A 26624-nucleotide genomic window follows, 5' to 3' on the forward strand; every position below is an offset into this window, starting at 1 on the left:
GTGCACAAATCCTTTTGTTTAGGTGTGACACTCATTTTGAGTTTTATTGCTTTAAACGCATTTTCAGCCCGAGCACTCGCCAAGTTGAAACAACATAAATGACTCACAATTCTCGAATCAACATGTTGAGGGCGTCTTTGCACGAGCGAAAGGATGTAAAGCACCAAGCAGCTTCTTGTTCAAAGTCGACAATTCACCGTCTGCCTCCCCTGACGCCGCTGTCTTTCGTCCAGGATTGAAAAAAAAAAGACACACACCAAAGGGAGGGGCAGAGACTCCCACTTAGTTTCAGGTAACTCCGTCGTCTTGCTGCGCTCACGTGTCACCGGACAGGAAAAAAAGTCAAATTTCTCTCGCTGACACACACACACACACGCTCGTGTTTTCAAGGAATGTGGTACAATACTTTAAGTATTATTAAATCTAGTTTCAGGTAACTCCGTCGCCTCGCTGCGCTCACGTGTCACCGGACAGGAAAAAAAAGTCAAATTTCTCTCGCTGACACACACGCTCGTGTTTTAAAGGAATGTGGTACAATACTTTAAGTATTATTAAATCTGAAAACGATCATAAGCAAGCGTTCGATTTCAAGTCTCCCACTTGCGAATCGTGTTAAGGTGGCAAATCACCTTAATTTCAAAAATCCCACTTGGACCCACGGTCGTCAAACATAAGCCTTAATGCACAGATGTCAAACACAAAACCTTTTACGTGACCCGTGAAATCAGCAAATAAACATTTTAAACAAATTCTAAGTGGTCAAAATGACATCTTTCCACTTGAAAAATTATAAAATACATTTTGTGCACCAACCCAACAAATGAAAATATATTTTAAAAAAATGTCAATATTACAAGAGCACTGTAATCTTCATATTAGGAATTACATTGGTAAAATGATTAAAGTACTTTAAATTTAATTACCCATTATTTTCAAAAGTCACAAAGAGCCACAAAAGAAGGATGAAAGAGGCATGTGTCTCTGGAGCCATGGGTTGCAGATGGCTGCTTTTGGATTAGCTCCTCTGTGTGAAGAATTGTGATTTTTTTTTTTTTGCGGGGGGGAGGAACTGTTTTTTTTTTGTTTGTTTTGCGGGGGGGGGACTGTGAAAATACTTGCATATATTTTGTAGTATATACATTACATATTTACCTCTTGCAAATGAATAGGTCTCCCTCCCCCGATGCCTTTCGACGGTTGTGCAGTGAGTGATGCACAGGTGAAAGTGGCAACTGGAAGGAAATGGAGGGCTGAAGAGGAAGTACAGAAGGCAGTGAGCAAGTTGCAGCTTCAAGAGGTAGCAGGAAGGGTCCAAGCAGGGTGGACGGGCCACGGTTGGGGTCACCCACCATCGCTGTGGTCCAAAGTGACAAAGAATCAGAATCAGAATCATCTTTATTGGCCAAGTATGTAGAACAACACACAAGGATTTTTTCTCCACGAGAACACGCTGCACTAGTATCATCATAAACAAGGACATGACAAATAAGTAAGGAAGGACATTCCGGAATGTAAGTGTACCGAGGAAGGAGAGGAAGGATCTCATTGTCGCTGAGGTTAACATGGGAGGCTATCGCAAGCCGAGCAATCAGCTAGCCAGACGTGGAAAATGCCACAAGCTTGGCTGAATTTCCTTCTTAGATCATCCTACGACAGCCTACCCAGCACACAATACATCCACCAGTGGTTTGGGACTGAGCAAAACTGGGTCCTCTATTGGACGGTCGGTGCCTCCCTTCATCATTTCTTATCCGGCTGCAGAACATCGTTGACATAGGGTGGGTTTCGGTGGAGGCACGGCCAGCTGCTTAGGAAGCCATGGAGGTGAGGAGGCAAAAAGGCGAATCACGCCAGGCCAACAGGGAAACAACAGAACATTAAGTTCTCCTCCAAGTACAAAGGGGAGACAAGCACACAGCCTGTGGAGGCTGGAAGTGGACCTGCGGTCAGGTCTAGGCCTGTTTCAGGAAGGTAAACGCCTCTCCCATGCATAGCCCACCATGGGCACCGGAGGAGGTACGTCAGGCCTTATGGCCCAACCGGATCAGCAGCTTTCCTGGCGGTACAATATTTATTTTGATTGGTTCTTGTGGTTCTTGTTCTATGGGGTACAGTAAGCATGATCCAACTGCTACAGTAGAGTCCGGTCTAACCTGTTTATCATGAGCTAAGTCACAACCATCGATGTTCTTGAAATAACTTCACCGTGGTGTTAAGTTGTTGCTAATCAGGTTTACCAAGTATATGGGCGGACATTTCTGTGAAATCTTGCCTCCCAGAGTCCCACTGTTCTCAAAAGGTACTTCAACAATGCCCCGAATGTGCGTTTCTTGCATTGAAATGACACACTCTATACAAATTACTCTTTATTCTTTTCAATTATTTTTTTTCATCAAGTTAAAACATGATTTAAAATGACAATGTATTAATGTGATACAAGAATAACATAAAATATACAATGTAAAAAATAAAATAAAAATAATAAAAACCTCCAAACAACTAAGAAGTTCAAATGAAATGAAAATCATTCATAAAAATATTCATGTCAGGGGAGTAAAAAGAAAAGAAAAAAAGCATTACGTCAGATATCGAACAAACATGACATGAAGCACCTGCAGGGAATCTATATGGCACCTTGATTGGCAATCAGCGGACAAACGGTTTATCGATACATCAATCCATCAGTCAGACTGGAAAGTCATTCGTCTAGTAGACTTTGATGAATCACATCAGAAGCGATGAGGTGTTTTAAGGTACACTAGGGAGGGAAAATGCAGATTCATATGCTGCAAATCCTGATTAGGGAGCAAACGGATTTTACCAACCAACTCAACCACTCATTCTTTCAGTTCTCTTTTGAAAACCATAAAGGGTGTAACCAATCGAATATAGTGTGAATAAGGTATGCGACAGTTAACTTAAGACACACCGATCATTTTTGTGCACACTGTGTTTTATGTCGTACAAAAGCTTGTTTGTGGATCAAAGCTGAGCATATATTGAAACAGAATAAGACACAAGAGCCAAGTCTGGCCTGATCAAAAATTGTCCTTTGAAAAACAATGGCTATATTAACGTGAAAAAGAATTCTTCGAAGTTGCTCTCTTATTTCTCTCCCTAAGTATCTGCATCCGCGAGAAGATTCCAAAATTATTTCGATCGTCTCATTCGCATTAACTATAGCACCCGTGCATGCTGGGCAAAAAGCCAGCCGAGAATTCATACATATGATCATGTTAAATATAGCCACTGGCATGTCATTAAGTTTCCATGCATTTATGGACTTACAAAGTCTTCCATCATGCCTCGATGGACATTCTTGAGCTGAGAGACAAGACTCTTATTGTGGCCTGCATATGAACCCAATGTAACGAGCATGCTATGAAATCGAGTCTTCTACGGGCGTTTATAAAAACAACAACAATAAAACAAACAAACAAAAAAAAGTCTGTCTTTCTGTTCCCATATTTTTTCATTTTACATTCTTTGGTGACGTGTACCACCAGCCAGCAGCCGAGCATTGTTCTTGCCACGCACAGGAGCAAAACTATTCGGAAATACACAGCTGAGGTCTATTCTAAGGGGTCTAAAGTGCATGGTGTGCAATTCATGGGAAGCCTCTAACGGTGGCAGAGGCTCGTCTCTCAGCTCAGGCATTAGAAGTTATTTGTGGACGGACGGACAGACGGAGAGGTGGATGGATGGATGGACAGTGACATGGATGGACGTAAAAGATGGAAGGCAGAGGGGTGAGACACATCCTGTGGAGGTCCACTTCTTCCATCATTTGCACAGAGAGGCACTCTTAAGAAGTGCCTCTGTGAGTTCATGCCAGGCAGGACGCGTCGGTTTGGCTCGTCGTTCAAAAACATTTGTAACTTTTCTCAGCCATTTGGATTCTCACGTTTTCCACAGAGGGTGAGTGTGAATGCATTGTTGCTGCCTTTAACACTTGGTTTTACAGTGAGGATGTCTGCAAATGGACAGCAAACCAAGGAAATAGGCAGGCGCTGCTCTTTTTGCTGCATTCTAATGATGGCATTTGAACCCTTTCATGCACCCTGTAACCTGTGAACATGATAAGCTGCCCACTGTAGTAACCGCTCTCCCTAACAGGTTTAAAAAAAAAAAAAAAAAAAAGCACCGTAAAAAATGTAAATGTATGTTGACCGACAGTGTGCTTGCCTGGCATCTCACAGAGGAACTTATTGCTGCTACAGCTAAGCCACGCAAACAAATGACATGGTACTTCACCTCCGCACCACGCCAACCCTGCAGCATCTATTTTCAGGTCTCATTCTCTTAAGCACACCATTTTTTTTTTTTTGGTAACATATATAAGCAACAATGATCTAACAATATCCTGCAAAACGTGTCAAAGACAAAGAGCGAATGTTTAAACGTGGATCTAAGGTGGTGATACAAAGTCTCCAGACTTGGAAGTTTGAACACCAGAGCCAGCAGTCTTGAGTCGCTAACAGGCAGCAAAATCATTTTCATACACTGCATCATGTCAGCATGACTTCATATATTTCCACCATGGATTTGCTACCAATTCTGCTGTCTTTGATTGTTTTTTTTTTTTTCTCATGCCCTCAAGGTGATTTGCAAGAAAAGAATACTTGAGCCATGACATCACTTGACATGGCTATCACATGTAAAAATGAACTCCATCTTTGATGTTGCGTGTGAGCACACCAGTCCTCGAGCCAAAGTCCTCCTGGTTATAGATTTGTGTGGTGGCTTAAAAGCCCAATTCTCATTTAATCTTCTGTTCAATCTGCACACTGGGGCTTTTCCATTTGAGTGTGCTGTTCTACTTCTAATCTCATTTCATGGAAGAACAGGCTGAGCAAAAACAATGCAAAGTATGATTTGAATATAAACGTCAAGAACTGTAACGGGTGGTCTCGTCACAGCGAGTCTTGCTTTGTGTCTGTCTGTTTTACTGCTCACTTCAGTGATGCAATTGTACTACTGGGGAACTTGAAATGGCATGCGTGTGTGTGTGTGTGTGTGTGTGTGTGTGTGTGTGTGTGTGTGTGTGTGTGTGTGTGTGTGTGTGTGTGTGTGTGTGTGTGTGTGTGTATATCCAGTTTCTCACAGTGTACGATGTCAGTGATGGTGAAGCTGTGTGCAGTTGTGCAGGAAACACAGTTGGCCAGTCATGACTGTGTTTGTGAACGTGTGCATGTTCAAACCCAGAGAGGCACCACAGAAACAGTGCAAGAGTTCCTACAAGAGGCAAGTGACCTCCGCGACTCCTGTCTCGTCTCTTTTCTTCTCGTTCCCCCCCGTGTAGTTCGTCAAGTTTATGGAAGTCATCCAAGTGCTTGCTCTGGATCTAGACAAAGGCCTCGATCTTGTTGCCGTTTTCCATCTTGACGAAGATCTTTGGGTCGTCATCGTGCTCGTCTCTGAGACGCTGGAGGTGTCGGCTGTGACACAGCAGGTAGAAGGGCAGGCAAAATCCCAGCATGCTCAGCGACAAAAGGCCCACGTTCACCTGAAGACAAAGAAAGTCGCGACCGTCACTCGCGCCCTTGGATCAACCCTGCCGAGGAGTAAAACAAACCACCCTCCCTACTGATCACCTCATACTGTATTTGTCCATGGACTTGCTTACCCATAAGGGGTCTCCCTCCAGGGGTCCCACCATGGCCATGAATAGAGGCTGCTGGAGCAAGGCGAACAGAGCGCTGATCAGAGACTGCATGCCTGTCAGGCTGCCAAACTGAGAGGACGGGTACCTGTAGGGAAACAACAAGATTATAGTTCAATTGTGAACGGGCTCCAATGTTGAACCGACACTACAAAGGTTGATCATGAACAAATATGCGCTTTTAATTCCTGGGGCCCGAAACGCAGCGGTGTCCAAAATATGAACTGAGGGCCATATAATTGCTTTGAATACCTTTACCTACACTGGCGGATTGGATTTAGTGTGTTTCAATGAATTAAAAGAGAAGAAGGTCAAAGTGGCTTTGCATTTTGGCAGAAAGACTTTGGATACCGCTTGGTAGAAAGTATCGCAGCAATCTAATTTCAGCAGGCATCACGGGATGAACTGTTCATCTTCTGTGGCTTATTTGGCTCTATCTATGGCTCAATTTATACAAAACGATGAAACAGCCTCTACAAGGAGTTTCAAGAGCAGAACTTGAAGAAAAGAATGTACCGTACACCAGACATGACGTGAAATTAGCAGACTATAAGGACTAAGGCCAAAATGTGGAGGTGTGGTTTCTTCTAGGATATCACCATATGCATCACAACACTGAAGGTATCACACACTTACACAGCAGCGTAGAGGCCGCCAACCGCAGAGTGGATGAAGCCCCGTACAATTGTATGCAGGACGAAGGACAAAATCTGGGGAAAAAAAACATTTTCTGTAAACAAGCAGGCCAGTGGTCGCAATAGCTTGCATGTGGAAACTGGCTTTCATTATTGGATCCTATAAACTCCAAACGAATATTGGTCAATATGTATTCAATCCACTAGATGTCGCTAAAACACCATGAAACGTTCTCTCCATCTTTCAGTTTCAACACACTATGCAAGGACACAGACAATATGGACAAACCACTGTCACATCTGGCCAACATGAAAAAAAAGAAGATTTAGACTACAGCCTTGGGTTCCCTCGTTTGTGAGATGAGCTTGGAGAACGTTTGGTTTTTGGATGAGAATGTGACTCACACAAAACTCTTCTGCAAAAGTGTTGGGGTTGAGGTCATGCCTGCCTTTCTAATTCTTTCACACCAAGCTCATCCTCGTGTAGCTTTACGAAAGTGTACTTTCTGCTTTGGGGAACAGCCACATCGGGGAAAACAAAAACAAAAACGCATTCTCCATACGTTCCCAACTGCCTTGATAAGATGTGGAAGGAAGGGAACTTAGGGGGCAGTCCAACCTTTGATTGAGTAACCAAACATTTTGTTGTGCACAGAGCAACAAGTTCATTATGGGACTCTAGCTGTTAGTATTCAGGAAATCACTTCTGTTTATTGTCGTGTTTGCGTGTGTGTACCTGAAGTGGGAGGCTGGGTATGATGCAGGTTACTCCAAAGCACACCAGGAGTAAGTTGGTGAAAATGAAGGCTCGGGTGGAGTTGATTATTTTCTGAATCTTTTTGTCCGGCCGACGAGGCTGGCCAGGCTCCCTGATGGGCAAGAATTAAGCAAGTTCGATTTTTTTTTCTTCACTTTTCTTGTATCATTTCCCGTTACCAAAATGGCATCTCAGTGTGAATCATTTTTATTTACTTTGGTGCCAACTAGATGTATCTTGATTCTATCTCACCTGGCAGTATACTTGTCATTTTCATCCTCGCAGTCTTTCAGTCTCCAGTCCATGACGTAGCCAATCACAGGGGAAGTCGCCAGACACAACAGCTGCAGTACGCCGAAGATGGACGTGTATGTGCTTACTGGAAGACAGACAACGATGATACCCAAGTTATAAATATGTTTTGTGTTGTTAAAGCGTAGTGAAGATTTTTAAGGGAAAAGAGCAGATCTGCTTGACGTCACAGTGACTTTTTAGGTTATGACCAGACGTTGTGTTTTTTCTTTTTTTTTTTTAGTCAGAGGTGATTTCACAGCAGTGGAACAGCAGAGGAAGGCAACTTGAAAAGCACTGGTGTTATTTTTTTTTGTAATGGGCAGCTGATGTCTCTTACCCACTTGCATCCGTTCCACTGCAACAGCAACAGGAAGGCAGCATGACAGGGGAAAAAAAAGGAAAGAGCAAGAGATGCACAGAAGAGGAAACAAGGAAGAGTGTTAACCAGCAGCAACAGATTAGCTGAGTGATAGAGAAGATTGTTAGACGCCACGATGTCAGCATCGACTTGGTCAAGAGGTTAAAACCAAGCATCCAGTGAAAGAAATGAGTGGTTAGACGGTAAAAAGGAGGACCACGCCCAAGCTGTGTGAAAACAAGAGTGCACACACACCCGTGCTGAGCTCTCCCTCGGTCAGCGACTCCAGAATTGTGTTCATCGCCCCCATGTAGAAGATGAGGCGCAGTTGGGTGACGCACATGGTGATGAGGCTCAGGAGGAAGATGGGGCTCAACACGCTCCTCATGAATGTCTGGGCTGCACAGGAAATGACAGAGGAGAGGAGAGCCAGATCACATCTCTGTCATTTAATATCTGGTGGAAGTTTAATATCAAGTTGGACTCAAGTTGCTAGTAATGCGAGTGGAAGATTATGTAGCGCTTCCAAAACAAAAGCTATATTCCATCGTTGTGTCACGCCTCAAAATGCGTTTCGATCAGGCAAAACTTCAAATACCGTACGAGAAAAATAGACATGATGCTTAAACATGCAGTGCATGTTTTTTTTTTAATCACTTGATTGTTGTCACATCCATATTTCCCATTTTTGCCTTATCCTACTGTCTTTGTGTCTACACACAGCCGCGGCTGCTTTACTGCCTCTTGAGAATTCCGAAAAGACCAACACCCGTTGAGTGGATTTGCTAAAAATGGTTTCCAAAATCAATTCCGTGGTCCATTTTGGGACTAAAAAGACCAAATCCAACCGGCCCACCTAGACACCCTGACCCTCAATAAATGTGGGAAAAACCAAAAGGCCTGGGGGTGAGCTGGATTGACTGACGTCGTCTGGATGTTGTGCAATAACCAACGTTAGCTATCAAGTGATGAAGGCCAGAAGTAACAGATAAAGAGAGTAAGAATAATAATAATAATAAGAAGAATAATACTAGCTATACCGTATGGCTTGCACACTTTCAGGGTGCAGCAATTCTCCCGTCCAGACTTTAGACACCCCCATCATGTGTGAACTGGAAATTTGTGGGCAAGCGCCAAAGAGGCGCGATTATGTGAAATCAAAGGTTGGATTTGCCATGAGAGATGTGAAATTCATAGAGATTCCATGGATGGAAAATCTGGCACACTTTAACCTTTTCATGCACGCTGTAACCTGATAACAGGAGAAGCTGTCCACTGTAGTAACGGCTGTCTACGGCTAATTGTGAAATGAACTTGCAGAGTGGATCCAGAAGTTCCATTTATCACTTCCAGTGGTGTGTCTGTGTGGCTCATCTAACAGGCTAGCATGAAGGAGCATTTGTGTTTGCAGCCATTGCTTCAGTAAAAAAGCAGAGCCAGTTGTGGTCTAAGCCTTGCCTCGCAACGCATCATGACAGGCACTCAGGTGCATTACTTCTTTGGATTTCACGACCGGCAAACGAATTTGTGACAAACTGCCCAATTCTGGATTTACCTTCTTCTTGGGACTTGCACGTCACCTGCAGGTCGACGGCGGACAGGCACATCTTGCTGGCGTCCTGGGAAGCGAGGTCTTTGGAAGGCGGCTGTTGCTGCGTTACTGAGTTGCTTACACTCAGACGGCGCCCCACCGTGGTCACCTGCCGGTAAAACTGCTTCCCTGTGATCTTGTGGTCAAATCCCAGCCAGCTGAATTTGATCTTCACTCTGTGGGAGGGGAGGTGTGCCAATAGGAGAATATTAAAGACGATGAGCAATGATACTGTTTGATTGGATCGAGGTAAAGCTTGCAGGAAAGGCAAAAGGAGAAACAATAGATCACGCTAAAAGTCGGATTGGCAGTGGCAGATCAAATTTGCAGCTATGTTGGACTGGAGGATGTATGGCTTGGCTATGGTTCATGTATGCACTGTAGTGTGGCCGCCGTCACTCGGACAGCCGTTCAAATATAAGATGACTCACGATTGTAAAAGGATAATAATAGCTGCTTTCCAGTAGCACGGCAATAAGACCTTTAATCGCATTAACAAATTGGTCTGACATGGATATGGTCAGACAGATTTGGATCTGACCAGACACTAGACGGCACCATTCATCTAAGATAATGTCTTTTGGAGGACAGCTGGAACCACATATCTGCCTTTGAGTGTGTCAGCAAGGGTGTGTGTCATGTTTCGTACGTGAAGTCCATGTCCTCCGGGCCAGGGAAAGGTTCCAGAGGCCAGTTGACGAAGCAGTTGATGAAGAGCAGACAGGCGCAACCGGCCCAAACCAGCAAGATGGAGATGAAGGTAGCACCCAGGTCATAGAGTACCTAAAAGGAGGGAGACGGACATTGGAGCGTTCGTGATTAATGATCACATCTTAAAAAAAAAAATAGGGGGCGCACAATCAAGAACAATTTCCTGATGTATTAGTGTGATTATATTTACAGAAAAAAATGGGGTGTAAGCATAAAATGGAGTAAATTCAGCACACCATTTTTTTTTCAGTGTACAGTCAAACCTTGGTTTTCGAACGTCTCTGTTATCGACCAAATCGTATTTCCACCAGAAAATTCGTGATTTTTACGCCTCTGATTACGACTGAAAACCGGTTTTCGACCAAACTGAGTAAACCCGAATACAGTATGCCACTCGACTCCTCTTGGCTTCCTTACATGAGGAAGTGTGCCACTCGACTCCTCTTGGCTTCCTTACACGCGGAAGTGATGCTTCCTCGTGTAATGTTCATTGTAAGCAGACGTGTTTGTTGTGATTTACACAAATCTGACTGTTTTTTTTGTTATTTCTGCAGAGTGTATTAGCCCCTAATCATAGGCTAATAAAATAGTTTCGGATTTCAAACAAATCGCTTTTCGAACAGCCTTCTGGAACAGATTATAGTCGAAAACCGAGGTCTGACTGTATCTTTAAAAGAGGCTACGCCTCTTGGAATGGGTGCCGGGGATTGTGGGTGACAGCCTTAGTTACCTTAATGCCTGGGAAAGTAACAGCAGAGGAGGCGTACGATCCGATCATCAGGGCAATGAAGGTCGACCTGAGGTCTCCGAACATGTTGGGAAGCTGACAAATAAGCAAGAACAGCAGAAAATATCATGTAGCATCTAAAGGAGGGAGGTGGGGGGAGGGGTACAGAAAAGCTCATAAGAAAATGTGCAGAGGTACATATGACGTTTGTAATTTTTCAGAGCGCCATGTCTTAGTCGAGACAATGAGGAGTTGGGAAATGATCTCATAAAAACAATGGACAATTGGATGAAATCTCCTCGGACCGAAGTGCGGATCAAAGTAAAGCACTACTACTTGAGCATCATCTCAGCTCCGTCGTTATTGCATGAGGAGGCGATTTGCCTTTGAAGTTGAACTTGCTGACTTGAAAGTGACCTATTGTAACCTGTGCCGATTCCTCTGAAAACCACACACGAGAAAACACGCTGGCAAACAACTGCCGCTGCTTAATACTAAAGACCAGTGGAGGGCACGTCCCTATTAAGTATGAGCTGCATAATAAAAAAAATAATCTTGCCGTGTTTTTCTTCTCGCATTTGAATCACAACAGAGACACTCTTTGGCCTTGCATCACGGCTCTCGGCACACGCTGTTCTACATCAAAATACGCTCTATTGTAAACAGCCCTCTTGAATCGAGCAATAACAAACACGTTAAAAGGTTGCGACACATTCCTGCCGGAGCATCGAAGGCGGTTGGACAGGCAGGTACAAGCACGGTCTTCGTGGAAAGACCCTTATGGCAACAAAACCTCTCAACAAACTCTTTCATCATTGTGGTTTATTTTCCATTACGGTTTATCTCATCATATATTACTTTGACAACACTTTGACCATAAATATCCATAAAGCCCTTTCTCTGCTTGATAGGGGGACGAGCCACTCCCGCTGGGATAAGTTACACTACTTTTGGCCCACTTACTGGAGAGAACACGCAAACAAGATGCTCGGCATATGTCCGACTCAGCATATCGGAGGTGGTCAACAGGATTCATCAAGGCCAACACATAGTCACACATCAAGTATGAGTTCCGATATGAAGTGCTCTTGGTTCCTCAATGAGCTGTTTGTCACATCTCGAGCTAGTCTGCCATGTGGTCCGTATTTGGATTGCACAACTGGGACCCACAATGGCCAGAAAAGCGGGGGGAGTTTTTCGAGTGATGTTAGGGGGGTGGGGGGGGCATTAAAAAAAAAAAAAAAAAAAAAGTATGTTAGCTGAAATGAAACGCCCCTGAGGTCGTCCAAATTTTCAGGACAACTATGCCTGTAAATGTCACGCATTTTGTCAAAGGAGAAGACAGGACATTGCGCGAGAGCTCAGAATAGCGCATTTGAGTGGGTATCAGGCGTCAAAGGATTGAGCAGAGTGTGTACTTTATAATAATAATAATAATACATTTAATTTATAAGCGCCTTTCAAGACACTCAAGGACACTTTCTGTTTTGTGAGTGTCTTTTTACTGACACTGATTGCATAGGACCAGTAAGTCTACAGTTTTATCGATGCGTGCTTCTTTTTTCAAATGTGGTTGACTTTTCTTGCACTTCTGTGCCATAAGTAAGGATGTTAGGGGGGAAAAAAAGAGAGAGAGAATCCCTGCACGTGACAAAGATGCCCTTTCACATGTGTACGACAATTGATGAGCATGGTAAAATGTTGCTTTAAAATGTCTACATTGTTTCACAATGGTCATACTTTGACACTGGAACAGATATTCCCCATTTCCTACAGGATAATGATTTGGATATTGGAAGTAAGCCAGCTTCCTGGAATAGATTGCATGTATTGTCATGAAGTCTTTTCAATCTAATAAACAAGAAACATACATACAACTATGCACAAGATATACAGTGATCCCTCACTTATCATAATTAATGGGAACCAGTACCCCCCGCAAAAGGAAAATCCGCGAAGTAGGACATCCATTCCAACTGAGACTATGCAAAACCATATTCACTACATACTTAAAAACAAATTTTTAACCCTTTCATGCACCCTCTAACCTGATAACATGATAAGATGTCAACTGTAGTAACCGCTGTCCCTGAAAGGGTTAATATAAAAACATGGTGAAAAACAGGTCATGATTTAATTTTAAATGTGATTTTTTTTTTTTGGACTATCCTACTTGTTGGCAAAATGAATGTGGGGGAGGGGGGGTGAGTCATTAAAATTACCTAACTCGCGGTGTCCTAATATTTTTGTATGAAGGTAATTCTGACTGACAGCCAGGTGGCACAAAGAAAACTAAATTGGGAAAGAAGGTGCCAAAGTTAGAAAACGATACAATATTCAGTCCCCAACCCGTGCAGATCAAAAGCAACTAGAGTTCATTTCATTTCCAGGAAGTCCTATTGCTACAGGCAGTCATTTCATTAATTGGGCAAAAACAACCAGATCACGAGTGGAGCCGTGTCTGAGCAAAAAAAAAAAAAAAAGAAGAAGGGGGTTTGTTTGTGTTGCAACATGTCCAGACCGGCTTCTACGATACTCCTTGTGATGTGTGGCAGAGCAAGTTTGCCACCACATCTCATTCACGGGCCGGAAAAGAAACGAGGTGGCGCCAAGAGTTTTTTTGGGGTTAGTGGTTGTGCGTCATAGTCAGGTGCTGAGACAGCCATTTCCAAAAATCACATCTCAAACCAACTGGATGTGCTGATCACAAAAAGAAATTGAGATGATGAACTGTAGTGGAGTGTGAGAATAGATTACAGTGGTCCCTCGCTATTCCGCGGTTCGTTTATCGCGGCTTCAGTGCATCGCGGATTTTTTCAAATGTATTCATAATTTTTTTTTTTTTAAAGTCCGCAAAAAGTCCGCAAAAGGTCCGCAAGAAGCAGCAAAAATCAGCAAAACAACAGTGCGTCATATAGAGCAACATATACAGTACTACATGTATATGTTTACTGTATTTTGTTATTCATAAACTAACCTAACTTATACAGCATTAAATCTATTACAGCATTAAGTCATGTTAATTACTTCAAAATTTACTTCTACATGCATGTATACCATTAAATTTGGCCGTATAAATATTATGTACATGTACCTATATGGAGGGAGGGGTTCGCTACTTCGTGGATTTTTGTTTATCGCGGGTGGTTTTGGTCCCCATTAACTGCGATAAACGAGGGATTACTGTATAATACCACAAAATAGTATTTTTTTTTCTCCCCTGAAATAAGAATAAGAATGTCTATTGTCATTGTGTAGTGCGCAATGAAATTGAAGGTGCATTCTCCTAAACTGCTGTAATTAAAAAAAAAAGTATGTTACACTGAAGATTTAAAAAAAAAAAAAGATCTTGTTTAAAAATATTTCATGTCTAAAAGTGCCATGAGGCGCGGTTTGAAAAGTAAAACTTAAGAAAGACAAGTGACAAAGTGCAACAATTTTGCTGCGACTGCCTCGAGAAATGGTGAGCAATACACAAATGCGAGCAGGTCAACACCTGGTCAAGCAGATCACGCATCCCTCCTGTTCTTGGTTTCACATTTCACTTGATTACACTCACGAGTCTCATTTGCAGGACAAATAACTAGCAGAATGTGCAGGTCGCATCCAAATGGCGACAGCGTAGATAAGCGGCGCTGCCCACCCCACCTACTATTGCTGTTGCACCTTCCCTGAATAACTCTTTTGTTAGCTCTGTGGTCAGTGTATCCAAGCAGAGAGTGGAAGTGTACACACTGATGGACTCGCTGTTTGGACAGCCATGTAAGGTCTATATTAGTTCCCCAAAAGGTCACATGCAGATAGGATCACGGTTCGATGGGCGGGTTTGGTTAGCGTCAGGCGCAGATGGACATCGGCTGTCGTAAAAGAGCTCACCTCACCACACAGGTATTTTGAAAAAGCTGCATCCCAACACCAATGGTATTTACTTATCTATTTTGTTATTTCTGTTAAAATTATGAATATCAAGAATGTCCGGAGCAAAAAAAAAACAACTAACAAGCACACATGAATATAAGCATGAGTATGAAGAAAAAAAAGAAGTCTGAAAGCGATGGAAAAATGGGATCAGACATTTTATGAAAGATGTTGAAATGCACTCCCACCTCCACTCTGGGATCGGAACTTATGACATTGTGCAAGCGGCCCGACCGACGGTGTAAGATTGGGACAAGGCTTTCGATGTTTGCAGACATCAGCACATGTTTCGCAACTCTGCTCAAGAGTGAGTGTGCGCTGACGTGTGTTTGACGCGTGCATCGCCGAGTTGACTGTGAAATGACCAAAGAAGCGATGCCTCTAAAGGGCAGCAGGTGGTCTAAAACAGGAAACGAGGAGCAAGGCCTTTTAAGAGGAACGATGAGAGAAACGAAAGAAGGAAGAGGGATTGCTGCAGCAAGTGGAAATTCTGCTGCTTGCCAATGCGCCATTGAGAACCAGCTCGGACCGGTCCAGACCTGACGCGCAGCATACGTCTCCGTTCCACCCATCATAAAGTGCAGCCAAGTGTGTTGGAAGATCAGCAAACAACAGCTGACACACCGCAGCAGACTGGCTTCCACCCCGACATCACGTTTCCCTCCAACGAGGGGGGTCAAACATTTGAACAATGATGTCGGCCCATCCCAGAAGCATGCGAGTTTTCTTTTTCATTCGAAAGGAAAGGGTCGTGCAACAAAGGGCCGCTTTGCAGCCCCTCCAGATCGGCAGGTTGCACAGACCCACGCGCTACGTGACGCGGCCCACACGCGTGCCAAATTCGCACTCATCCACTAAGTCTCATCCGCACGAGGCTGCATATCGGCGACCGCTGCTGCGTCTTGCCAGCTCCCGTCTCAAATTGCCACTCGGCTTTGCAAGCAGACACTCACTTCATCCTTTCTACATATTTCCTTTCATCTGTGCGGCGGTCTGGAAACAAACCACAAACTGTTCTCTCGGTGCAATTCCCCCCCAGCTCCCCCCATCGAGGGGATGGCGCGTGCGTCGGGAAAACTATGATTTGAAAAATTCGATAGAGGCAGAGAAATGCTTCCGAGTGGGGATACCAAACCCGGGAAGCAAGAGGTGCTCCAAAACGTGCCGAGAAATGGAATTCGGGGGAGTTTCACGTACCACACTACACATCCACGAGAATCTATCAGCTGTGTTAAGAGTCGCACAGCAATCGCCCTCATCCAGGACACAGGGAACGGTAAGTGAGCATCGCTCAGATAAAGAGGAGAAACAACAAATGAAAATGCAGACATGCGGTCATAAAGGTCACTCAATGAGGAGTGAGCGGGGGGGATAAGAGCACATGCTGTATTTTTGCGCTCTCCATAACCGTCGAGGTTTGAGGGGCTCTCCCCCTTACGATTAGGAACGAAGAAAACTGATACGCGACATCCGAGCCGTGTGACACAAGCCTGCTTTTCCCCTCCTTGTATTTCCTGGAAACAAATAACCTCGACATGAAGCAATATAAATACAACCAACAGGGAGCAATAACTCACACCGCTGAAAGCTTGGAATGTTGGTTAAACACACATACGTGCCTGTGTATATACTGCGACATGCACATCAGGTCAGTTTTGACAGTTGGAAGCAGGTCCGGCCTTGCTGTAATTGGAGATGGGCAAAAACAACCTCTGACTCAAGAGCGGGGCGAATGAGGAGAAGGCAAAAACTTGCATGGTAACCACCTGAACAGGAGACGGTAAAAAGTGGGTGGGGAGACGCAGACAAGCATATCAACACGCATTCCCATGTTGCGGCTTCCCATTTATCTTCTCGGTAACAAAGTGGAATATGATTGCACAGCCTGTAAAGTAACACTGATGCGAAAATGCCCAAAGGTTGGATGCGCCCTGTCAAATACGATGGATAAGATGCGGTTTGTGCAGGAACTGCTTGCGAGCCTTTGTTCACGCCCCGTTGTACATACTTACAACAACAACTGGCGCGCAACGCAGACTTGCAGAGTTATCAACACACACTGCCATGATGGGATACTGTACGGTGCATCATCTGCTCTTTTGCTGATGAAATAGTCATGAGCCGTCTTTTTCTGGCCACCAGACAGAGCAAGCGAGCAGCGGTGAATAATAGATGACGTGCTTCTCTCTACTCTGGCTCTCACGTGGCCTCTCCTGTGATGCAGCACTTTTATCTCACTGATGGGTTCACCCTGACCGCGCTGGCTTTACTGATCCACTCCAATCCTTCCATTTGCTTCCGTATCCACACGACCACTCAGAGTGAACGCAGACGTTGCCCAATGTATCAATCTTAGTGGAACCCACAGAACGCACAGCCATTAGCTCTGCACCGCCATTTCTCAAGAATAACAGGCATTCATTTGCAAAAATAACAATAATAATAATTATACAATTAAAAAGCATTCAAAATCAAGGGGGTGTATGATAAAACAGTTGAGGGAAAAACAAAAATTTGTCATACTGGAAAGGCGCTGCGAAAAAAAAGTGTACTTTCATTCAAATATGATCTTTCATTTATATATAAATGTGGTAGTTTTGATCATCCCACTGACAAAACTGAGGACCGATGAGTACAAAGTATGCTCAAAATGTGTGTTTATGGCATTCCGGGTTTCCAGGTCACTTCCTCGGCCAGTTGGAGCCTCGACTAGTTTCAAGACGTGCCACTAAATCACAATTGCCCTTGGTTGTCTGTTGTTTGCTATTAATTGTTTTATTTTTTGTTCATATTTATATATTTATGTCTTTATGTATTTTTATGTAGCTCACTTTGCTGCCCTTATTTTTAGCTGTGTGTGTTTCAATGTACTGCATGTTTGCACTGTATGTTGCACATAGAGCATTTTTGACAATAAAGCTTGACTTGACTAAAAAAATCATTTTCGCTACTAACCCTGAATCTCAGAGCATCACAAATGCCAACAGTTGATAGCTGTTAGCATATCATATTTGTTGCTACTGCATCCGTTCGACCGAGCATGGCATCGGATTTCGCGCTTTAGATTATTAGACAGCAGAAACTCTCATCTGTGATTTTTTTAATGCAACTTGTTTCATGTTTCGCAAACGAGACAGAAATCAAAAGTCTACCGCACCATGATGCTAAGTAGCACCATGGTGCCTGTGCTTGGACTTCGTCTGCCCTCGGGAACTCAAATCGAGCAAAACATTCTTGGGTCTACGACTTAGTTAGCTAACACCTTCCTCGCTTCCCAACCAACACTTTTTATTGCCCTGTTGTTGTTGTTGTTTGACTTTTGGCTTAGTCACTTTTAGTCATGGGCGAGTTCAGACTAATCGACAACACAAATTACTAGTCGGATAACAATTGAGGTTTTTTTGAGCATCGATACCATGGGCACTGCATTATAACATTCAATGGCCGATACCCCCAAACCTTGCGGCTGAGCCGAAGCTCATGACACTGGGTCGCTGAGCAAAACGCGGTAAATCCATTCCCAGTCCCCAAAGCTTGACTGCAGCAACAAATTTCCACCAGTAGAGGGTGTTAACGGACTGCAAAATATTTGAATACGAGTCACCCATCGACGTAGTCTACCAATGTCTGAGTGGAAATTGGCCAAGGATAGGGCAACTGCGTATATTCAAGGCAGAGATTCTGTGTTGACCTGTTTTTGTAGCCAATTTATCTGAGTTCTATTATTATTTTTTTTTTTTACACCAGCCCAACAGAGTAGGTAACCACCTGCAAATCAGGGCTGCGTCGTGTTCATGAGTACAAAGAAAAATTCAATTCTGAAGGGTTGTTTTAAAGGTGCCGTATTATATTGGGCCGTGTGTTGTCACTTCTTTGAGGTAGAGGAATAGTAAACCACTATACAAAATGTTTGTCAGATAAATGTCGCCATGCTGATGAAAACATAAGGTCCTTGGTCGGGGCAAAATTAAGCTGGTGTTTTGGGACATTTTGCTTTGACTTCATGACCTGGCCAATCATCTCGGCATTTTCATGACCGTCTGTGATTAAGAAACCATAGCAGTGCTCTTACCGTCAGAGAGGTGAAAGTCATGCACATGCCTCCGAATCCATTCATGGCCAAGGCAAAGAAGATCAGGATGGACAGATCTATAGGACAAAGCAGATTAGTGGACCAGACAGACACAGTGTCATCAGAGCAGGCTCATGTCAACTGTCAAATGTCAAATATAATGTACGAGGGTTGGCAGAAGCGGTTGGACGTACTGTTGGGATCGCTGGCTCCATAGGCGATGAGGAGGCAGGAGAAGGCAAAGCAGGCGCTGGAAACACAAAGTCACTGCGTGTGAACATGTAAAATAGACACACTCGATATAGACCAGGTCACGTCTCGGCTCTCACCTGCCCAGAAGTCGCAGCTTCCGCGGCCCATATTTGTCCATGACGATGCCCATGGGCAGGGTGATGGCGGACAGCAGGAAGGAACCCACAGTGAAGGCCAGGTTCAGCATCTCATCCTGGTCCTTGCAGATTTGCCAGCCGTTCATCTCCAGGTACTCCTCGGCGTCGGACACCTCAGCGTCAGACGTGTTGGAGAGACTGAAGTTGGAGCTGTTGTTGTCTGGATGGAGAGAAAATAACAAGAAATGAAGGGGGCGCGTGCCACTGAGACATCTGAACGCATATGTCACTCAATACACCTGTGAATACTTCGTCATTTTTGGAAGTAAAAAAAAAAAAAAAGAATTGTCATCCTTTTATCATTTCACTCTTCTCTCATCATGCATTTGTTATCTTATATTATAATGATTAGAACATTCTCCCTCCCTCTCTTGAAATCTGAGCTACTGATCAAATATGCCAAGTGATCCAACGGTCACGTAAACAAACAGTCGGTTAACAACACATTCCGAATCAACAAGCTCCCAGAATGGTAAAGCGCTGCCTGCCCGGCCTCCTTCTTCTCAGTAGCGGAATCAACACTCAACACGTGCACTCTATTTTTGTTCATCTGCCCTACTGGACTGCATCAACAGACCGGTGCGCCACCCAGGGAGGGCTGACATCGAAAAGCAACTCGTTCACCTCTGTCTGCTTGGGCTCAAACTGTCAGGAAAACAAAACACAAGGACTCAGCAGTTTGTACTTTTATCGCCATGAGAGACGGAGGAAAAAAATGACTTCGTCATCAGTGTTTTCCTCATATTCATGCTGAGGGCATGTTGTCAAGTGCAGCCACAGCCAAGTCCATGTGGTTTTTATGATTCGCAGAAAAGAAAAAAAAAAGAACTAGCTGAAAAATATTCATGCTGTATTTTAAAAATGAACTGCACTTATTTTCATCCATTTTCCATTCCACTTGCCCTCATAAGGATGATGCACACACTTTATGCAAATTACTTTTAAATTAAGTAGTTTTAATTGGTTTTTAGAGCATTGATTTTTTTTTTTTTTTTTTTTGGCCACATATATAGGGACGTACCGGGACCAAAACTTCTTCCGATTCTTCCACACGACACTCAACCCACCAAAATTAAGATATTTACAATAAACCCCGAAAACCCATCTATGGAATTAATTGAAATCGACTAAAACGAAGGACATTTTTGCTATATCCATATTGTAGTTTTATAAATGTAAAATGCACTTTCAGTTAGTTACTATTACAGAAGTATAAAATCAGTCTTGTTTTTATTTTATTTCATTCATGAAAATGTTTTGCGCGGCACATTGTGGTAGGTTTGATTCAGGCTCCGGCCTTCCCGTGTGAAGTATGCATGTCCTACCCATGCCTGCGTGGGTTTTCTCCGGGTACTCCGGTTTGCTCCCATGTTCCAAAAACATGCACGGCAGGCTGACTAAACGCGCTATATTTGTCTCGAGATGTGATTGTGAGAGCGAAGGCTTTTTTGTCTGTGTGCCCTGCGATTGGCTGGCAAACAGTTCAGGTGTACCCTACCTGCTACCCCAAGACGGCTGGGATAGGCTCCAGTACGCCCGCGACCCTCGTGAGGATCAGCGGGTTCGAAGATGGATGGATGGATGGATGGATGGATACCTATAATTTTCGTTTTTTTTTGTTTGCTTTTGTTAACTACAATAAGCTTGCACCAAATCAGTAAAAAAATGAATATGCTTGCTAATTTTTTTCTTTAAAATATGACAGAGGCATGTACTATTAAGCTAACGATATGTGCAAAATGTGGGCACAATAATTGTTTGAGAAAATAATTTCACTTGTGAAGCTATTGTAGCGCCAGTGGGATGTTTTTATTTTTATGATGTTTTAATCTGCCCACTGAGATGAAATTTCATATCCAAGTAAAAGCATTCATGCTCCCCGCCCCCCTTTTTTTAAATTAATTATTTTTTTATTTAAGACGACTGGAATCCTCTTGGAATAGTCTGGTAAATGTGGCTTGTACGTTATGTGGTTTTACACCCTCATTTATATGACACTACCACAAGTTGTAGAATAGCTCGTGAAGAGGTACTTTGCACTGATAGATACAGTTGTTTTATTTATTTATTTATTTTAAGTGTATCTTCTGAATTAGAAACCTATGAAAATGAAATCCTTATTTTTGCACAATATCCACATTTCGGTTTTTTTCTTTATTTGAGCTCCTTTCAGTGCTCATTAAAAATAACACCCCAAAACCAAAAAAAAATTTTTAAAAATGCTGACTCACAAAAAGCTCTGTATGTCATAATTGTATGTGTCTGATGAGCAAACGTTTGGTCTACAAAGTAGGATGCTGACAGGGTGAGGTAAAAGATGTGTGCAGTGTTGCCTCCTCTGCGAGATTGTGACGTGTCAGCTGTCAAATCAACAAGAAGCAGCACTATTTTCCCCGCACGGCATCTGCATACTCAAGTGACTGCAGTGATTCAATAGCCCTGAACACCCCCCCCCTCCCCATCTCTCACACACACACACACACACACACACACACACACACACACACACACACACACACACACACACACACACACACACACACTTTGGAGTTTGAGTGTGGGAGGTCAGTGTTGAGCTGACATCCTTTAAGGAAGTTTCTAAGCCATAAAAAGGAAATTCCATCTGACAGTTTTGCCACTCAGACATATCCTTTCGACCTGAATTCTACAATGCAACTTCCAAAGTCAAACAGTTCATTCCATGACACGTTTAATTTCAAGACCAATCAGCTGTACAGACTTTGTCTTAAATCGCAATTTCACATTTTTCGCTGTCGTACAAGTTAAAATGGTAACGACCTTTAGGTTGTTCACCTTCGGGGGCTTCACTGTACGAGGATCCTATCCAATGTGGTTTAATGATTACCATCAAACAGAACGTCAGTGGATTCAATCAATGGAAGTGAAATATACGCATGCCTTTTAGTGGCTGCCAAAATAAAAGGCACTTGATCATTTCCAAAAAGAGACTTGGCCTCGCGCGATTAGCATCTGAGTATCCGAACACTTGTGCAAATGTGACAGACTTAAATGGGCAAACCTTGCAAACCACGAACAGTTTCGATGGTAACATGATACACAAGTGACTCTCACTTCCCTTTGTGTCTCTCTGGGGCTTGGGGAACTTGTATAAGGTGTCAGCATTTAGCCAAATTCTAAGGAGGACAACAATGACAGTGACTATAGTGCAAGGAGAGATAAGCAGTGGTGCTTCTTCCTGACCTAATTATTTTGTCAACCGCAAAACAATTAAAGGCTGCGGGGAAGGTCAAAGGGGTAACAAAGGTCCTATAAGAATGAATAATCCATACAGGTTGATCACTTGATTATTTGAATATAATCTATTCAAATATGTCAATGAATCATGATTGTGCATGTGAAGACAAAGCCACTGGCGTGATTTTTTTTTTTTTTTTTTTTTTTTTACACAGTGATGACAATGTGCAATCTCTCACTCAAACCCATAGGCACAAATGAGCCCCCAAGCACAGCTTTCATCACTTCCCCTACAAAGCCAGAAACAAGGCTGCTTTAATGAAAGGCCTGATTCAGTGTAACTTCAGCTATTAACTGCCCCGCAAAGCAAGCAACTCCCAAATGTCTGCAGACGATGAATCACTCCTGCAGCCTGTTGTTGGCTTACTTTATCTGACCTACATTACTGCATGGTACAATGAACAGCAAACACATATTTTTATATTCAGGAGGTCTCCCCCACCCCACACACGTGACCATGGTGGGCCAAGGACAGAATCTGCCAAAAGGCTAATCTGAGCCAACTGTAGTTTTATTGTTGCAGCGCAGACTGAAGCTTTTGAAATTTTGAGCTTAGTCATCACAAGTTGTTTTGCCCAAAGGATCCTCAACTTTCTTTTCCATTTGAACTGGTGTGCTTGCTGAAAACAACCACTCCGTCATTGTGTGTGCTTTTTAATCACGAGATTTCAAAACTCCTCCTCAGCATAAACACCACTCAGTGGGTCTCAAAAGACACCCGAGGTGTGGTCACACATCCTATTCATCACAGTGCAAATCAAAGGAAGACAAAGAGAAGATCAACTAGTAAAACATTGTGAGGTACAAAGGCTGATAAGCATTTGTGTCATCCTTCGCATGACAAAGGTCACAAATGATATTCAAATAATTGTGTTTGGGGTTCACTAGTGCTGCTTTCGAGAGTTCCGATTGACTTTGCTGAGGAACTCACGTACATCAGACAATAACAACAGCAGCTAGAGTAAAGCTCAAAGTGAAAGGCAATTCATTCTATGATGCCGTTTGACTTAATGTTCAAATTTCAATTCAGTTTTCACTTTTCCCTATATTTATTTGTGCCGGGCTAAAACTGTTGCCATCATAAAACCTTTATTACCAAATGTGCAGGCATTATTATATTTTATTTGAATTATCGCTGATGTCCTGAGCAGCCAGTCACACATGCTAATGATTGGAACGGACACATTTTGTTTAACTTTTGAGTCATATTTAAAAAAATAAATGTTTTGATATCCACTCTTGACTTTGGTTCACGATGTTGAAATAATGCTGAAACTTTGGTACTTTCTGTCATACAAAATTAACTCACCTGGTGCTTTGCACAGGTAGGAATAGAAGCCCTCTGACTTGAGCATGATGAGCAGGGATCCCCAGCCCAGGAGCACAGCAGAGAAAAGCAGGTTTTCGATGACCGCCGTCACCGCCATCCACCAACGGCGGCTGAAAGCCGTGGCCAAGGTAGGAGCCATCTCGACTGAGAGGAGGAGAGCGGTGGAATGCTTCACTCGTGTGACAGGAGAGATGGAAGGTAGGCTATAGTCGCCTGGATGATGAAAAAAAAGGGAGAAGGGTGTTTGGGGGAATTAAAATGAATTAAGTTGAATGTTGTTGATTTATTGAGCTTCTTACTTCAATAAAAGAAATAGATAATTTAACCACAACACAAAATTGGATAATTTGCTCACTGAATATTAAATAACAGTGATGGTGCAAGGCTTGTAGTGGCAATTGATGGAAAGTTTTTACCTTGGAAAAACTTTAAAAAACATCAGTTCTAAGAGGCCGTGGGACACAATCGTACAGGCGCTTTGAGAAAATGGCAGTGACTCATCCTGGTGCTTTTGTTCCTTCTTGAAGCTGATGTACAGACTCGACTCACAAAAAACAGCTGAGCACCGTGGGCGGGTCAACCCCCAGTTCACGCACTGAAAGACGCCCCGCCCTTGAGACATCTGATTGGAGCGTGGGGAAAATAGCTCTTCGACTACTGGCTGCTAATGACATAGGAATCGGAGCAGCTGCACGTGAGGATGCTGCATTCAGCTTGTACGGAGGACAAATGGTTCTGAGAGGAACCCTTCCCAGAAGTGGTTTTACTTAAACACAAAAAAAACAAGTATCGTCGATAAAATGCAACAGCTCAAATGACCCAATGTAATAGGATTTTAAAAGACTGTTGGAATTTTCAAGTTGACAACATCCTGATAAGTGACAACTGACAGTTGTATTTTGATGACTGATTCCCCGCAACGAGAAGTTAATATTTAAAACTGATTGAGTAGATATATAAGCTTTAAACTGAAAGATATTTAAACTTAGGCGTGTTTTGCGCAAAGACAGTTTTCAATTTAGAGACTCAATTGTTGGCTTTCGAAAAAGCGACAGTACTTGAATGCAGCACCAGCTCTATCCGGTTCGAACCAGCACGGCGCGAGATTGTTTTTCAGGGGCTTGAAATGGACATCATGTCCTAATTTGTATGGCATGTACGGGACGCAAACAAACACAAAACGAGGGCATTGTGTGCGTCCAAACAAGATAAACATGACAACAAGAATGCGACATTTTAAACCAAATCGCATACGTTTCGCTTGTCTTGCTAAAAATTGTGTCTTTACTAAGCAAACAAAAAATACAGTAGTCGACTCACACATTTGTACACGTACAATACATTGCCTATTGTTACATTTTCTTCTGTTTTTGTTTTGCATACACGTAACTTCTATTAGTCATCACTTAGGTAGCGCCGCGCCTGTACAAGATGTTTTTAAGATGTGTTGTAACAAATCGAAGCAAGTCAGCACCTCATCATCATCATCACGACGACGACAATAAAGACAGAGTCAGAACGCCAAAACTGGTCTGAACTGGACTGCCTATCACCACACGCTCACACACACACACGCACACTCACACGCACGTACACGCTCACACTCGCGCACGCACACGCACAGCATATGCGTCTCAAGCGCCCCGCTAAAAGAATGTCTCGGTGTCCGGTGATCCAGCACATCATTTTTCCGGTTACAAAATAAAAGACAGTTTCTCCATTTAATTACAACTCTATACACTACAGTATCCCTAATGAAATATCGTTTATATTCATCTGTTAAACACACACACAAAAACATACACACACGGGTATTGGATGACGCCACTAAATGTAACTATAATTTTCAATTTTCGCAATTTTTTTAGCTTTTATTTTGGTCAGTATATTATCATCCGGAACTGAACTAGGTGATCTTGGGGATCTTTATCTCCAATACACTACTAAGTAACGCTCAGCTGTTTGGAACAACAACTGTAAAGGAAAAGTAGTAAACGTTGCCGAACGGGGGGTGGGGGGGGCGTGAATGAAGCGGACTGCTATTCTACGCTGTAGCATTTACTATGTTCGACTGTCAGAAAATAATGACGATATAAAGGGCGAACAAGACTAAAGCTTATTTCTCAAGATAATGTAAATAATAGTGTCCTTCGCCATATATCAAACAATACGAGGCTTGGTGTAATTTAAATTATCTGTCACATTTTTATATAATAATTGAGTGGATGGTGGCGAAAATAGCCAAACTCTGTTTCAGCCTCTTCTCTAGTCAGATGCGGTGAGTGAGTCAGAGCATCCTCGGCTGCGGCGGCCCACCTGAGTGTGCGCGGCTTCAGGGACAAAGGCACCTCAGTGTTCAGTCCAATCCGCCTCTTCGCGTCCAGACGTCCGTCGACAAGCCGGTTGAGGTCAAAGTCGTCTCGTAGCACGTGCGTCGTCGTTCTTTTAGTGAGTTTCTCCATTCCCTTGTCATTGTCGACATTATATAGCGGCCGCAGCGCCGATGCACAAACATCGTGGCCTTCTCATTGGTGGAGGCTTCAGCCAATCAGAGCGCGCCAGGGCCGAACGTGCTTTGAGTCTCAGCTGTAGTGTTGCTAGAATAAGACGTTTTAGTAAACACCACTTGATCGCTCATAAGAGAATCGTTTTTACACAGGTATTACTGCATACAAACCGCACGTTATTGTAACGTAATCGTTATACTACTTTCTGAGGGTAGGGGGGAAATAAGAGACAAGAAACATTACCTTTTCAGGTTCGTTGATCTATACTTATTTTCTGCAAATGCATGCTCTACATAACTCTATTGGTGAGTTACGTTGCCAATAGCTGATCGAGGAAACAAATGCAATTTTTTCACGCAAGCCGACCTAAAAATGGCGAAAATCAGAGAAAGAGATC

The 26624-nt window shown here is 43.2% G+C and overlaps 2 protein-coding genes and 1 long non-coding RNA gene across 5 annotated transcripts in view; 1 reads left to right on the forward strand and 2 right to left on the reverse strand.

The window, feature by feature from the left end:
• Positions 1 to 250, reverse strand: part of LOC109510716 (phosphatidylinositol transfer protein alpha isoform-like) — a 14641-nt gene extending 14391 nt beyond the window's left edge. For both annotated transcript variants that reach the window (XM_019861213.1, XM_019861214.1), the window contains exon 1: positions 108 to 250. In XM_019861213.1, coding sequence (XP_019716772.1) covers positions 108 to 124 — 17 coding nt within the window. In that variant the 5' untranslated portion in view covers positions 125 to 250. The remainder of the gene's footprint in view (positions 1 to 107) is intronic.
• A 4889-nt stretch (positions 251 to 5139) lies between these two features.
• Positions 5140 to 26214, reverse strand: LOC109510714 (large neutral amino acids transporter small subunit 4-like). 2 transcript variants are annotated; one of them, XM_019861208.1, is made up of 15 exons: positions 26037 to 26214; positions 23700 to 23933; positions 19055 to 19274; positions 18920 to 18975; positions 18726 to 18802; positions 10739 to 10831; positions 9947 to 10080; positions 9262 to 9473; positions 7962 to 8105; positions 7686 to 7703; positions 7307 to 7433; positions 7034 to 7166; positions 6299 to 6372; positions 5627 to 5750; positions 5140 to 5506 (listed from the first exon to the last, which is right to left on the reverse strand). In XM_019861208.1, the coding sequence occupies exons 2-15, from the start codon at positions 23857 to 23859 to the stop codon at positions 5345 to 5347; spliced, it is 1734 nt and encodes a 577-aa protein (XP_019716767.1). In that variant the 5' UTR covers positions 23860 to 23933; positions 26037 to 26214; the 3' UTR covers positions 5140 to 5344. The 2 variants fall into 2 exon arrangements, with proteins under 2 accessions (XP_019716767.1, XP_019716769.1); XM_019861210.1 differs by lacking the exon at positions 7686 to 7703 and having other exon boundaries at positions 26037 to 26212.
• Positions 11054 to 11972, forward strand: LOC109510718 (uncharacterized). Its single transcript, XR_002167174.1, has 2 exons — positions 11054 to 11484; positions 11647 to 11972. It is a non-coding gene; the product is annotated as an uncharacterized LOC109510718 (long non-coding RNA).
• Positions 26215 to 26624: the final 410 nt, after the last annotated feature.

The sequence above is a fragment of the Hippocampus comes genome, unplaced genomic scaffold (genome assembly GCF_001891065.2).
Source record: "Hippocampus comes isolate QL1 unplaced genomic scaffold, H_comes_QL1_v1.1 scaffold122, whole genome shotgun sequence".
In the NCBI taxonomy this organism is placed as follows: Eukaryota; Metazoa; Chordata; class Actinopteri; order Syngnathiformes; family Syngnathidae; genus Hippocampus; species Hippocampus comes.